Below are 17,018 nucleotides of genomic sequence, written 5' to 3'. Positions count from 1 at the left end.
ACAGTGAGTCAGTGGCTGAGCTGGGATTTGAACCGGGGAGCTCCTGGTTACAAGCCCGTTTCTTTAACCACTGGACCACACAGCATTCTATGTGTGGTCTAGTGTTGCAATTTAAAGCCTGACAACCGATAACACATCTGGGGCTCCAGTTAAAAAATGTATTAGAGTTGGCAGCAATAATCTGTGAATAAAATGAATGGCAATAGCATGGTTTTACAAGTGCCCAGGTCTGCAGGTGATCTCATGCTGTATTATACAATACAAAATAGTCTCAACTTGCAAAACATTTTAAAGCTTTGTTACATTGCAAATTATTATGAAGTTACGAGGGCATTTAGTCACTTGTTGACCTTCGACACCGCTCGCTGGTGCATGCATATTTCGATCACCTCGAGTGAAAGCCAGATGTGCAGTTGAAAGTGAATTTCATAATTTTTAATTAAGTGCTCATTCGTTTCATGGAGACAATGGCATTGAGCAAACCATCCACGAGTAATAAACAAAAGAATGAGGCTTTAAGTCAGAATGGTAGAAGAGTTTGCTTTCATTGAAAACAGTGGTAAACCTCTGTGTCTCATCTACAACTAACCACTTACACACTGCAGCCTGTACAAGATGAGCAATCTCACCTGTCATTATCAAACAAATCAAAACTAAACTTTACAGTCCCTTTTCTACATTACCTGCTGTAATAAATTTTGACAAACATTTTAATGATTATCTTTGTTGCACCGATAAAATATTAGATTTTTAAACTACCGTACTACTGGATCAGTCTCCAATACTTGGTGCCAATATGCACTGTAACATCTGTTCAATCTTTATTATGAAAAGTTATTTTATTAATAAATATTTTAAAATATTTTTTTCTTGCATGTTGGAGCTACCGATCATCAATAAATTCAGGTTTTGCAAATTACATATGGTATCAATAATTACACTACGAAACAATCCTAATCAGATTGGCAAGAGCACGTTTCGGAGGACGAGTACTCCAGTCTCCGTTCCCTGAGTCAGCGGAGGGATTGCGAGCGGTGAGCCGAGGAGACAGATAATCATTGGGCACACTAATATTGGGGAGAAAACTGGGGTAAAAAAATTGGAGACGACTAAATTAAAAAATAAATAAATAAATAAATAAATAAAATCCACAAATCAGAGAAATAATCAATTAGTACCACAGAACAAATGAATCTGAAATGCTTAAAAGAAGGGGGCTTCCAAATAACATTACAGGCACAGCAGGTAGAAGAATCATCCAAGCAGCTAAAATCCAAGATTACAGCCAAGGTCTTAAATAAATATTTAGAAGCATCAGGCATTATAGTGCGTGACAGAACTGTAGAAAGGCCCCTGACCACAGAAGAGTTGCATGTACATAGTCCTTACTGCAAACCACTTTTAAAGAAAATTCATGAAACAAACTGTCAAAAATTTGCCAAGACAGATGAACAGGAATCTGAAGCACTCTTGAACAAAATTCTCTGGCCCAGTGAGACTAAAAATATAGACCACAGTATGTTTGTTTAAACATGAAAGTGGTTCAGGGATTGGAGACTCATGTGATTAAAAGATCAAATGAGTGCAGCCATGTTTCAAAACATTCTACAATGTACAATGATAATATCTGCTGGTAGGCCGATTGGCAGACAGTTCATCTTCCAACACGACAACGACTCAAAGCTAAGTTACCTCTGCAATTCTTGAAGGAAATGAAGATAAAAGTTCTGGAACAGCCTTCACAATCACCACCTCTCAATCAACTATAAATGCTTTGGACCTATGAGAAAAGCTGTAGCAAAGCATTGTGTATACAGTCTGTCTGAGCTGAAGGAAATATGCAAGACAGAATGGGTCTAGATTTAACCAACAAGATGTAACATACTAGTTATGAATTATCATAAACGTCTGAAAGTCGTAATAAAAGCAAAAGGGGGACACATGAAATATTAAAGCAGGGGTACCAATACTTTTGTCAAATAGTTGAAATTAAATACGTTTTTTTTTTTTTAATTTTTATAAAGATTACATGCTAAATTACTAGAAATTGTGTGTGCTGCTTTTTGTCTTATTAAAAAGTGGTTCACGTTTACTAAATGCTTTTCCTTCATCTGTTAACTTCATTTATGGTATAAGAAGCACAGGGTGCCAATACTGTTGTCTGCAACTGTATGTGGAAGCTGTAAAGTTAATTAATTTTATACCCCAAATATTAAAACCTGCATTTTAAAACCTCATCATACTGATGTGTCATCAGTAATCCTTATGATGAGGAGTTAAATGCACAGTCAGTTTATATTGAAAGTGAACTTTTAAAAGGATACATTACAACTTGAAACCTGCATGTCCCATTCTGATCACAGGCCTTTTTAAACCACAAAGCAAGACATCCTCAACATCAGGGTATTGAGTAAATCAGAAACTCTGACGACTTGCATCCACAGTGTCCTGTAAATTAGTATTAGTATGGCCCAGTTTTTCAGAATGGTTGAGAAAGTGTTTGCGGGAATGTTTAAATCTGCAGCAACAACTTTGTTTTTGCATAATTCACTGCTTAACACCTCTTAACACACTTTTGTTTGCAAGCATAATGCAAGTTTTTTGCTCTGGTCACTTATTTCTATGCTTCATGGAAATGGAAAGAGAGTACTAAGACAACCCGAAATGCATCAGGATTAGTAGTCCCAAAACAGCACTAAAATACAGTACAGAGGCGACAATCTGGATGCAAATTAATACACGTCAAAATATCCTTTACACTCAGTTGTTTGAACTAGGACACTACTTTCTGTTCAAAAATGTGTTCCCTCGGTGGGCTCCAGAATAATTCTCACAAAACTGGAAATTTGTGTTAAGTGAATTTGTATTATTATAAACAATTTACAATAAGCGACAGTTACATTTTGCTCGGACCACATAGAAAATTTGTAGTATCAACATCAATGAGAACTGATTGTAAATATTGCTTTTGATTTAATATGAGAGAAAATAGATACCTTGGCACCACTCGGTACAGAGGTCTTGAAACACAGGGACTGAGTTCCACAGATGAACGTGTGAGTCTGCCTCACAAAATTCCATCAACTTTGAATATTTCTAACGTATGGTCAAAATTCAGTATTAAAAAAATACATGCTTTTGGGATATTCATTTCTTAAGGATGTTCATAGAATGATATTTTTCACTTATGAGTTGTAATTAATTTATTTGTACTGTGGGCTAGGTTTTGAGATGCACATGTTTTTTTTTTTTTTTTTTTTTTTTTTATATAAATGTTTTGTACTAACTTTTGCTCTCGACAACATTAATTTAAATCTCCAATTGGTGCCTATGCTTAATACGTTTTAATGTATTTTGTGACTAACCTGAACCTATTAATATGTTTAAATATTAACTAAATTGAGTTATTAATCAAACTGTTTCAATTGTTACACAATTGATTATTACAATGTTTGGATATAATGATTGATTACTGTCTTGTTTACAGTCATCTTAAAATAATGCTAGAATATGTTTTGTTGCAAAATAACATGCTTTTGACCTATTCAGATTTTGCTGCTGATGTATTAATTGTCAGTAGGTTTTCTTTAGGTTGCACCAGGGCCCAATAAATCGGAGCGCTGGCACAGGGAGGGGCTGGGGCTAAGATGGCTAAATACTTTGAGTAGGTGAAGAAAAACTATACATGTGTATTATATATATAAACCTGTGACGTGTTTAATCAAGTTTAAAATATAAACAGTTTTTCTTTTTGTGCTCTACAATAGTATATACAGGCTTTTTAGCTACACATATATGCTAAAAAAGGAAAGAAATTATTTGCAAAAAACTCTCTTATTGCATCAGTTAAGGTTGATATTAAAAAGGCAGAAATGAGAGAATGCGATGTTAGGCTTTTTAACCCTAGCTCTGCCCCCCCCCCCCCCCCCCCCCTTAATTGCTGCATTAACATAGTATTTTGTAATGAATATGAATATATTATATATGATGGTCACGGCTATAAAGACATGAACTTCAATATTTATTCATGTCATATTTTAGTATTTGTGCAAAATAAACATATTTCTAATCACAAGTAAACAGATTTTTTTTTTTTTTTTTTTTTTTTAAACAACCACAGCAGGAATATACTTACCTTTTCATTTTAACATACATGCCTTCTGCAATGTAAATAAATAAATAAATAAATATGAACACTGAACTTTAGTTGTTTAAAATAAATGTTTTGGTTGTAAATTGAAAATTTTACAATATCCTTTCCGTTAATGTCTACTTAACACAGCTGTGGTTTTGGTATCACAAGATGTACATTAAAAGAGTAGAAGCATCGTTCTGCATTTACACTGTTGACAGGTACTGTTAGGCATCGCAGAGGAACGACTGCAAGAGCTGCAAATAGGGGTTCATGCTTCTCCAGAACTAGAAACCGCCTTCCCTTTAGGTTTTGCACGTGCATGCAGAGGTACATTTTCTACACAAAAGGCTTCGAGTAAACTGAAGTTTGATAAAGCTGCTCCCTACGCTTTCATGAAATTGTTTGGGATATTGCTCAGCTAGTTGCTTGAACTTAATTCCGCCACTTTGTTGTAGTTCTGTGTCAGTATGCACTTTTATTTGAGTTGGCTAACCACTTCAATTCCTATCTGCACTCTGAGTGGAAACAAATGTCAAAATTCACAGGTTCCGTGACCGTTTTGACAAAATCACATCCCTACTATTAGACATCACAGAGGGCACAGGCTTAACTGTGACTAATGAAACTCACATCACAGCTTGACCAGGGAGTTAATTTTCATATTATCTGTATTATAATGCTCAGCTTTATGTATAAAAGACAGCAGCACTCACCCGCACTAAAGTAGAAACCATGCAAGAGCAGACAGTCTTCACATGCTTCAGGCACTTCTCATGGGACATGAAGTTACACACTACAGGGAATAAAGAAAAAGTGATATTTACTCTACACATTACCACCACATTTGGTTTCCGCAATGATACCAGAACATGTTGAATGCTGTAACAGACATACGTTGTAAAGAGGGGCCTGTGAAACCACTCCATAATGTATGAATTTAACTACTATGAATTTAATATAATTACAGACTGATAATCCATTAAAGATAATGAGGATGGTTACTCTCTATGCACTCAAAGCAACAGGGATAGCTTTTCTTTCATTTACTCAGTAGTAATGTATCACATGATGCAAACTGAAAACAATCAATTCATGGTTTCAGGACAATTGGTTGACCTCTCTTTGGTTACTGATCTGAAATGCAAACATGTTCTGCTATACAACCTTTCACTTTGTGCACTTTATAATTTGCAACATTTTGCTCTAAAGCTCTTTTTTTGTTAAATATGAAGCAAAAGTGTTGATCTTTGTCATGCAAAACCAGAAAGAACTGGTCGCCAAAGGGACTGAACATTTCTGCATGCATATTCAAGGTATCTGTGTTATTTACGTGAATTGGGGAGATGCGGGAAACATTTTCTAGATTTACTGGCTGATAATTGTGACATCAGATGAAACCCCCCCTCAAAAAACAAAAAAAATTGAAATCCTTTCGCTTTCTGTGATAAAGGTAACAAGGTCTGATTGATAAAACATTGACAGATAATAAAGGAAGTGAATAAATACCTAGAGCCACAAGCCATTTTAAATTATATAGCAGCCTCTGAAATATCTGCAAATAATAATAATAATAATAATAATAATAATAATAATAATAAATCAAACACATTTTCACTCTGACCTATCTCCACAGTATACTGTAGTACCTGAACCTGGTATACAGACTGAACGCCATTTTAGAAAGCCTACACTGTTTTACACTGCTGAGTAGTTCCATTGTCTTATGGGTAGGTTTTGTCCCACATGCAGTGAGAACTATGAACTGAGAACATTTTGAAAATCCATAGAAACTAGTTTTTCTGCATACAATAAGGAAAATTATAAACCTGTCAGGTGAACAGAACAGTAATGCTGTCTTCTGATTGGTTGCTGTAGAGGGCATTAATGGCCAGGAAATGCCCTCAGAATGTCCACACAACCATCACGATAAAGTACAGTAAGGCATCAATCCATCAAAAAGAACATCTAGTACAACTGTCAACTGTAAGAACCACAACAAACCCATGAAAGCAAACCATCCAATAAACTGTAAACCTGCAAAACCACATTCAAAAACCGAAGCCCAACGCTTTGCTCCACCCTCAGAAATCTCAGCCACGAACAAACCCGCTGTGTTTCAAAACTGCACTTTCACACGAAAACTGCAACTCAACTTGAAATAAATCAAATTAACAAAATAAATTAAAAAAAAAAAAAAAGGTCTTGAAGGTCCTCAAATCAGCCTCTCGTTTCAGCTGGACTCCAGAGCTCGCTGGAGCTTTAGGACGTCCACCTCCAGCTCTCTCATTGTTTTATTTAAGCTCTGAGTGATATTTCTAGTGCATTGCTTACATAAAGATCAAACCTGCGCCTTCCCTACATCCCACCAGTGCCAGAAAGAGGAGTTCATCATTAACTAAGACTCAGAGGGGAGCAGCACATTAATGGAAACTAAGCAGAGCTTTGTGGGAGTGAGAACACAGAATTTAAAAACGCTCAAATGATGTTTAAAACTTTAAAACCAATCCTGTCTGGCCAGGGAGGCATTAGTGCCATACAGTAAATGTAACATGAAAGCGTGATTGACAGCTAAAGCTACATTCACTCACATTTCCTGCAACATTGTTATTGTGGTCACGGAAAGCATCTGCAGCAATACAGTTCCATTATGTCAGCAACTGCCAGCAAGAGATACATGTAAACAAAAATATACGTTTTATATATTTATGAAGCAATTCTGCGCATCTTGCACATTTGTAATGATGTAATTATTACATCCAAAGATGCAGAGAGAAAAAGCAACTGGTTCTGGCAAATCAGGGACCTCAAAAGAGAAGTGATAGAGGAAGCTACTGTAACAATGAAAAGGAATGGGTGGCTAAGGTAAGTAATGGAAATTAACTTTTCATTGGTGACAAGTTTTTGTGGATTTCTAGTCATGTGACCACAAAAATGCAGCTGTTATTGTATGCAAAATGCAACTTTCTCATAAAATATGTTATACCTACATCATCCCTAGTCCCTAAAATATTAATGTTTGATGTAAGACTTTATTTAAGCTGCTCAATTTGCCTATGTCTTTGTATAAATAGTTGTATTCATTTTAGGGGTATTACGATATTACCCACCCCAATTTCATGTGCCCAGTACACCAGCAATGAATGAGATATCCAGACAAAAGTATATGTTTTCTGAATCTGCACAAAATAAGGATTTTAGAAATGGGTAAAAGAACACCTCCAGTAATTGGTTTATTACCCATAATACTTCTGCAATCTGAGGTAATTTAATTTTATGCAGTAAAAATTACTTGTTTGTCACAATAGTTGGACCTCTGAATCTGACAGCTTTAGTTCATTGTTGAAAAAAAAAACTGCCTTGGGTTACGTTGGTTTTGTTTTCAAGGTGTATTTAGTCCTTCCAGTACCACTGTGTGGTACTTCTCAAAACACTCCTCCAAACAGAGGCCTGGCTGGTCTGGCTGAGAGGGACAGTGTAGTCAGCAGTACCGTGTATCTCTCTGTATGCCCTTGCGGAAACAAACACTGCACCTTTTTATGAGGATAGGCTTTTCTCCTGCACTGTGGCAGCTGTGGCAGAATGTCATTCACTAAGCCTTGTCACAGTTTTGGTCTTCCAATAGCACTGTACGGCTCCACAATCTGGTCTCACCTATCCACACCTCCCATGTACTTGAAGTATTTTTTTTTTAAAAGGACAAGGACACAAAAAATACAATTAAACCAATCATTACAATCAATTATTGTATTTATTATTATTTATTTTTTTTTGACGGGGGCAAAAAAGATATCGTGAAAGGTTTAGAATCAATAATTACTAATTAAAATCAATAATTACTAATCTAAAATTGAATACATTAATACAATTGTCAATTACATGTGAATCATTGTAAAAACATTACAAATGGGGGACAGTATAAAACATGTAAATAGTCAAAAAATTATATATTTTACATAAGCGGTTCAATCAAATTTGCTGAACTAGTTTCTCTCCAACATCAACTTCACCAGAATCAACACAGTTTGAGATACAAGGTTGGAAACAGGAACTGTAACCAAAAATAAAAAATAAAAAAAATTTTAAAAAAATAAACACGTGGTTCCTTTGAGCTTCTGATCACTGACCTGAAACGTCACTGTAGAAAAAAATAATGAAGAGCACTGGCTGCGTCCCCTTTGTACTGAGATCTGCAGCTGAAATCCTCTCTCTGTTCCAATGCTCTAAGCCAGTGTGATATGTATTTTGAAGTCGAGAAGTGATCAGGTGACTATCATCCAATTGCATTCCGTGCAAACAGACCTATCTGTCTGTGAAGGCATTGAGAAGAGCTAAACTATATACATAGTACTTCATTTTATTTTACAAAATATGTTTTGTATTCCTTTTCTATATTGTGTGCAGAATTTTGTACATACTTTATATAAATGTAAATGTTTCTGTACTGCACAGTGGCTTGCGAAAGTATTGACCCCCTTGGCATTTTTCCTATTTTGTTGCCTTACAACCTGGAATTAAAATGGATTTTTATTTGGATTTCATGTAATGGACATACACAAAATAGTCCAAATTGGTGAAGTGAAATGAAAAAAATAACTTGTTTAAAAAAATTCTAAAAAATAAATAATGGAAAAATGGTGTGTGCATATGTATTCACCCCCTTTGCTATTAAGCCTCTAATAAGATCTGGTGCAACCAATTACCTTCAGAAGTCACATAATTAGTTAAATAAAGTCCACATGTGTGCAATCTAAGTGTCACATGATCTGTCACATGATCTCAGTATATATACACCTGTTCTGAAAGGCCCCAGAGTCTGCAACACCACTAAGCAAGGGGCACCATGAAGACCAAGGAGCTCTCCAAACAGGTCAGGAACAAAGTTGTGGAGAAGTACAGATCAGGGTTGGGTTATAAAGAAATATTCAAAACTTTGAACATCCCACGGAGCACCATTAAAGCCACTATTAAAAAATGGAAAGAATATGGCACCACAACAAACCTGGCAAGAGAGGGCCGCCACCAAAACTCACGGACCAGGCAAGGAGGGCATTAATCAGAGAGGCAACAAAGAGACCAAAGATAACCCTGAAGGAGCTGCAAAGCTCCACAGCGGAGATTGGAGTATCTGTCCATAGGACCACTTTAAGCCGTACACTCCACAGAGCTGGGCTTTATGGAAGAGTGGCCAGAAAAAAGCCATTGCTTAAAGAAAAAAATAAGCAAACACGTTTGGTGTTCGCCAAAAGGCATGTGGGAGACTCCCCAAACATATGGAAGAAGGTACTCTGGTCAGATGAGACTAAAATTGAGCTTTTTGGCCATCAAGGAAAATGCTATTGTGATGAGTCAAAGGGTTTTCGGTCTGTGATTCAGCCTCCCGACAGTAGATGGCATCAAACCAACTCGGGACTTCCCTTACCAAGATCTCGTGACCATGGCAAAAGTCATCTTTTGAGGGGCGGCACCTTGGTGAGGGGCGGAAGTACGAGTATGTAACTTCCAGCCACTGGAGTCAAGTGAAGGAGAAGGACACGTGTCGGTTGGGGATTGGTGTTCCACTGACTACAGAGGCGGGACATTACATACTAAAGGGAACGTACTACTGTGTTCGGGGTTGGTCCGAAAGTAAAATAGGAGGAGTAACGGGTGGAGGGAGAGACTGGTTTTGTGCAGCGGGATTTTTGAAATACTAACATTTCTTTTGTCTTTTTTTTTTGTTTATGGTCACCACGAAGACAAATTAAAGACGAGTCATCAGTTTGTTTTGGATTTCACCCCTGCACTCCTTCCCTCACACCATTTTGTTTTTTTGTTTGTTATTTAATCCTTTTGTTGTGTATAGAAAATAAAAATAAATTATTTTATTTCTGTACACAACAAAAGGATTAAATAACAAACAAAAAAAACAAAATGGTGTGAGGGAAGGAGTGCAGGGGTGAAATCCAAAACAAACTGATGACTCGTCTTTAATTTGTCTTCGTGGTGACCATAAAAAAAAAAAAGACAAAAGAAATGTTAGTATTTCAAAAAAATCCCGCTGCACAAAACCAGTCTCTCCCTTCACCCGTTACTCCTCCTACTTTACTTTCGGACCAACCCCGAACACAGTAGTACGTTCCCTTTAGTATGTAATGTCCCGCCTCTGTAGTCAGTGGAACACCAATCCCCAACCGACACGTGTCCTTCTCCTTCACTTGACTCCAGTGGCTGGAATTTACATACTCGTACTTCCGCCCCTCACCAAGGTGCCGCCCCTCAAAAGATGACTTTTGCCATGGTCACGAGATCTTGGTAAGGGAAGTCCCGAGTTGGTTTGATGCCATCTACTGTCGGGAGGCTGAATCACAGACCGAAAACCCTTTGGCTATGTCTGGCGCAAACCCAACACCTCTCATCACCCCGAGAACACCATCCCCACAGTGAAGCATGGTGGTGGCAGCATCTTGCTGTGGGGATGTTTTTCAACTGCAGGGACTGCGAAACTGGTCAGAATTGAAGGAATGATGGATGGCGCTAAATACAGGGAAATTCTTGAGGGAAACCTGTTTCAGTCTTCCAGAGATTTGAGACTGGGACGGAGGTTCACCTTCCAGCAGGACAATGACCCTAAGCATACTGCTAAAGCAACACTCGAGTGGTTTAAGGGGAAACATTTAAATGTCTTGGAATGGCCTAGTCAAAGCCCAGACCTCAATCCAATTGAGAATCTGTGGTATGACTTAAGATTGCTGTACACCAGCGGAACCCATCCAACTTGAAGGAGCTGGAGCAGTTTTGCCTTGAAGAATGGGCAAAAATCCCAGTGGCTAGATGTGCCAAGCCTAGAGATACATACCCCAAGAAACTTGCAGTTGTAATTGCTACAAAAGGTGGCTCTACAAAGTATTGACTTTGGGGGGGTGAATACTTATGCACGCTCAAGTTTTCTGATTTTTTTGTCTCATTTCTTGTTTGTTTCACAATAAAAAATATTTTGCATCTTCAAAGTGGTAGACATGTTGTGTAAATCAAATGATACAAACCCCCAAAAAATCTATTTTAATTCCAGGTTGTAAGGCAACAAAATAGGAAAAACGCCAAGGGGGGTCAATACTTTCACAAGCCACTGTATATCCATTGTAATTAACCACTTAATCCTTTACAGGGTTACGGTGAGCCCGAGCCCAGCAGAGACAGGGCGCAAGGTGGGACTACAGTCCATCATAGGGCACCACACACAGTGGGCAATTTAGAGTGACCAATCAATGTGAAAAACATGTCTTTGGACTGTGGGAGGAAACAGGAGTACCCAGAAAAACCCACGCGGAAACAGGGAGACAGACCCGTAGGCTGGAATTGAACCCAGAACCCTGGCCTTATGAGGCAGCAGTGCTTACCACCACGCCACCCTTAAGATAACACACTCACACAGTGCCTACAGAAAGTCTACACCCCCTTGAACTTTTTTCACATTTTGTTGTGTCAGTGCCTCAGAGTTTCATGCATTTAAATGAGGATTGTTTTCCACTTATCTACATGCTCCACACTGTTAAGGGGAAAAAAGGTTTTATTGAGAAAAAAATTATATATTAAAAATAAAAAACTGAAAGATCGTAATTGGATAAGTCTCCACCCACCCTGAGTCAATACTTGGTGGAAGCACCTTTGGCAGCAATTACAGCTGAGTCTGTTGGGAGAGGTCTCTACCAACTTTGCACACCTAGATTTGGCAATATTTGACCATTCTTCTTTACAAAACTGTTCAAGCTGTCAAGTTCCTTGGGGAGCGTTGATGGACAGCAATCTTCAAGGCATGCCACAAACTTTCGATTGGATTTAGGTCAGGGCTCTGACTGGGCCACTCAAGGACATTTACTTTTTTGTTCCTTAGCCACTCCAGTGTAGCTTTGGCTGTGTGCTTTGGGTCGTTGTCATGCTGAAAGATGAACTTCCATCCCAGTTTCAGCTTTCTTGCAGAGGGCAGCAGGTTTTCCTCAAGGACTTCTCCATACTTTGCTCCATTCATTTTGCCTTCTATCCTGACAAGTTCCCCAGTCCCTGCCAATGAGAAACATCCCCATAACATGATGCTGCCACCACTGTGCTTCACAATAGGGATGGCGTTCTTTGGGTGATGTGCTGTGATGGGTTTGCGCCAAACATAACGCTTTGCATTTAGGCCAAAAAGTTCCTTTTTAGTTTCGTTAGACCACAATTTTTTTTTGCCACATGGCTACAGAATCTCCTGAGTGTTTTTTTGCATACTTTAAAAGGGGATTCAAGGTGGGCTTTCTTGAGTAATGGCTTCCTCATTTGGGTGAGCAAACATTACCTTGAAGTCACGAGTACTTCCAATAAACACAGTGCAATACTTTAATGCTAATTTATGCAGTATGCATGAACTACAGCCTTACATGTTAACTGTAATGTTACTTTGAACTACTTTACAAAAACTTATTACAATAAAAAAAACTTCTATTTCCTTATTTTCCACCTGAAAAAAAATCTAGTCGTTCACACAGCCATTTAGTCCTGTCTTAATAATATCATAGTCCAAGAATTTGCTCCTCTCTATGTACAGTACTACATTCACCAAGTCGCTTGCAGTTTTTTTTTTTTTTTTGCTTTCTGTAAATCTCTTGTGCTCTGCTCTCTTTCCAAGGTTAACAGAGATACGCCCTAAAAAATTTTAAGCAGAAAAAATGGTCCACAAATATAAAAAATCTGTGCCGATACTGCACTAATGCAAACAAAGAAACAATAATATTGCATTCCTTATTGATCGCCTTACTAAATCAATGTTAAGCATCCCAACTCTCTCCAAACACAGAATATTGTATTTATTATATAGATTTACCTTCAAAAATTCAGCTGAGAGATGATTAAACTGGCATGCTCTACCCGGATCGGAACCTACCAGGGTCAGGACCCAGTGCCATATGGGTCACGTACGGGATTTCACAATGCTTTTGATACAGCAAGGTTGACATGGGTAACGCAAGTAAACAAGCCCTGTATCAATGCCCCACCAGCAGTTTGTTATTGATGAATAGATTAGAGCAACATTTCTTCATCCCTGCTGCAATCTGGCTCATGGTGTGTTTCAAGCTACAAAAATATGGCTAAACAGAACAAAAAAAGAAGTTTCTTGCGGAAGTGAAAACTTCACGCAGGTGTGACCGTCATCCTGAGTAACCGAAGTCCAGACCAACATGCCAATGTGAAAGGGGCTTTAGATGACGCCGAGAAATCCTGAAGATTAAGAATCCAGTCGCTTATTCACCAGTCACAAACACGCATTGCAAGTGAGTATTATTGAAAACCCAGACTTACTGGTAAAGTGTTTCTGTCATTTCCCATGCAGGCTACAATTGTCTATCCTGGCATTTGTATGATCTATTCTCTAGCTATTGCTTGCAGTATATTAACAATGGACCATTCAAAAGCCAGGAACCAATGAAGTACAAGAAGCATGATAACATGCAAAATCAAGCTGTGCAGCAAAACTGCTATGCATGTTCTTTACACATTAAAATTAAGTAAATCGAGGGAGACTTCCGGCAACAGCCACGCTGTAGAGAATTGTAGTGAATGAGCTGCGATAGACACTTGCATTTATTGAAGTAACCTGGTACCCTTTTCTTGATTTTTCCTTTTAAAGTAATAAAATAAATTACACTACTGCAGGGGTGGCGGTAAGGGGTGGGGGGGGAGTGGTTGCTGGGGCAGAAGCAACCCCGAAATGTGTCTTAGCCACCTCCCCTGTAGCCCCTGCGCCCAACACAAAGCAAAAAAAAAAATATCTATTTTTATTATTATTATTATCTGGACGATGTTGGACACTTTAAACTACATGTCTACTGTACGCTTGAATGGCGGCAGCGACACTGTCCTTATGCATAACTAACGGAAATGAGGATGGCTGGGAGCTGTAGTTTAAACATTAGACAAACAAAATACATACATTTATGATTATAAATATTTTATATATTTTTAAATCAGTAATAATACAAATAAACCATTTTAGGGCATATCAATACTGTAATAAATATATTCATTTTTATTTATTTTAAGTAATAAATATTAGCTAATCGCCTATCGCATGACAATGTAGACTGCCAGTTAACGTGAATAAAATCAGTGTGCTAAAAGTGATGCAGCGAGGTACTGTACATTTACTAGTACAAAGACAGAAACATAACAGAAATTGAGGGCAAGGCTGATGAATGCAAAGTTACTGAAGAGGTAAATGACATATTTTGATTGAGGGAGATAGCAGCTACGAGTGTGATGACCAGCACGTCACTGTTTTAAACGTGGTGGGAGACAGAGAAACACCTATCGAATAAAATAATGTTGCCGTAACTACAAAAAGCTCCCCTGGGCCTGACGATATCAGTCAACATCCAGATAACGGACCACGGCACCCTAAACTTAAGAGATATCCATCGCAAACATTTGGCACGGAAGCCTGGTTTTTCACTCTCGGCTGGTATCAACAGTATTCCTGGTTAGAGTATTCAGTTCCAGTGGATGCCACGTTTTGTTTTGCTTGTCGGCATTTTGCACAAGCTGGACCTGTGAGTTTCAGGAATTGGAAGAAAGCAAGCATGTTTCTAAAAACCCATGATACATCTTTAGCATACAAACATGCCAATTGAATCCTGGGCTGTATTCAAACTTCGAAAAGAAAAGGTGTCCAAGATAAGAAATGTAATAGATTCCGCTCATGCAAAGACTGTTGGAAAGAATTGGAGGAACATGAGAGCAGTAGTAGAATCGCTTTGTTTCACTGTGTGTCAAACTATTGTGCAACGTGCACACGGAAGATGAACAGATGAGTATAAAGATGTTAGCAAGAAGGAACAGATATCTGTAGTTGTGCGCTCCTTGAACAACGACAGTATTCAGAGGAGTTTTCACACTTCACCCTAGCAGAGGGACTCGACACTGACTCGCTCCTGGAGAAAATAAAACATACACTATGCAAATGCAATATTGACAATAATGTACGCGTCGTTCAGTGCTATGATGGGGCTGCTGTGATGGCTGAATGCAATCAAGGGGTTCAGGAGAAGTTTCAGAAAGAAGTGCCACAAGCAGTTTATGTACACTGCTATGCTCATCGACTCAATTTGTGTTAATTGACTGTGTTCGTAATGTGCCACAATTCAGATGGTATACAACTTATTTTCTGGATCAGTTGTACATGACCTGTTCATTAAAAAACAAACAGAACTTGAGCCCAGAGGCAGATTAAGACTTCTTGGGGCCCTGGGGCACAAAGAATATTTTACCAGAAAACATTCGACCCGCTGCAGAATAAAGTTTTGCATAAGGGAAAAAAAGTGATAAAATAAGATACATGTATATAACAAAATATAATACATGACCTGTGAAAAGATTTAAAAAAAATTGACGAAATGTGTAGTTAATTGAAAAATGAACTAGTTACCTACATTTCAATTTACATTAGGATGTGTTTCATGTGTAAACTAGTGAATAATACAATGTTCTTTAAATACTGGGATAGCAGCGCTACTGCTTCAGATATTTAATAAATCCCAACGGTTTATAGTCACACTAAATTGTTACATCCATGACTGTGCACTCAAGCCAAATATCTAAAGAAACTTAGCAAGTAACTGTACTGTTTAGCGAGTTCAGACAGGTAGCCATTCACAACAGCATGCACACGCTTAGCATCTGACCAATCATACATTACTTTCAGCGACAAAATTCTGATACACTTACAAACACCTGGATATTGTATTCATTCATTATTATATTAAAGAACATGTATTTATTGCTACATTTTTTCTATATTTATTTACTGCTATATTTTGATCCACTGGTTATAGTGAGTTTTACTGGGGGCCCCTAAGTGGCTGGGGCCCCTGGGCAGTTATATGTACAACGTTAATGGACATCATCAATCAGCCGAATGCTCCCAGAGCAACCGAGGCAAAGACACTGACTACACTGACCTATCACTGATTTACACTTAATCTCACAATGATGGAGAGTCTTCTGCGTCTTAGAAAAACAATGTCTGATCATCTCCAGTCTCTTGACATGCAACTGGCCACTGCGATTGATCTTGTTCAATCGGTGGTATCTGCCCTTCAACATAAGCGCACCAAAGAAGCATGGGAAGACATATGGAGTAGCACAAGTGACCTATCTGGATGGGATGGATTCGATATTGTGCAGAATCAGGAAGTGAAGAGATGAGCACAACCACGCCATCTATAGGATTTCATTGTGAATTCTCACAATTGGAACGACAGCCTTCGGCAATGTCTGATGATTATCGAAACCACTGCTTCTACCTTATCATAGGCAATTTGGTTAATTAAATGAATCAGCGCTTTTCACACGACTCTTGCAACATTCTGAAAGGCGTGTCTACACTCAATCCAAAACATGAATCATTCCTTGACAAACAATGCGTTCTGTCGATGGCCCTCCACTACGGGACAAACTGGCTGCCAAACTTCATCAAGTGCGTCGTCGTCTTGAACGGAAAAGGCAACAGGGACATGTTGGTAACTCCACACTTGACTTTTCGACCATGCTCCGACCACATCAAGATGCGTTTATTGATTTGTACACTCTTGTGTGCGTTGCTGTAACATTGCCTGTTAGTCCAGCAGCTTTGAATGTAGCTTTTCCTGTCTATGATGACTGAAGAACTACTTAAACAGCAGTGGAGAAGTGGAGGTTACAGTCACACTAGTAACCTTGCCTTACTTTCCATTAAATTCAGGAAGAACAAATCACAACAGATGGATTATCCTAAAGTGAAACGTCTGCTTCATTATCACATTTTTATATTTATTAATTTTTTGAATATATGTTGCCCTGGTTTAAAGAAAATATATTACAATTACACATGAACCCA

General features: G+C 38.2%; 1 protein-coding gene across 1 annotated transcript in view; it reads right to left on the bottom strand.

Moving 5' to 3' along the window:
- The window catches only part of LOC121319272 (diacylglycerol kinase theta-like), a 94,227-nt gene that overhangs the window by 47,833 nt on the left and 29,376 nt on the right, over positions 1–17,018 (bottom strand). Inside the window, exon 2 of the mRNA XM_041256531.1 lies at positions 4,849–4,928. Coding sequence (XP_041112465.1) covers positions 4,849–4,928 — 80 coding nt within the window. The remainder of the gene's footprint in view (positions 1–4,848; positions 4,929–17,018) is intronic.

This window comes from Polyodon spathula, chromosome 1 (genome assembly GCF_017654505.1).
Source record: "Polyodon spathula isolate WHYD16114869_AA chromosome 1, ASM1765450v1, whole genome shotgun sequence".
NCBI lineage: Eukaryota > Metazoa > Chordata > Actinopteri > Acipenseriformes > Polyodontidae > Polyodon > Polyodon spathula.
This window is presented reverse-complemented; position numbering and strand designations above follow the sequence as displayed.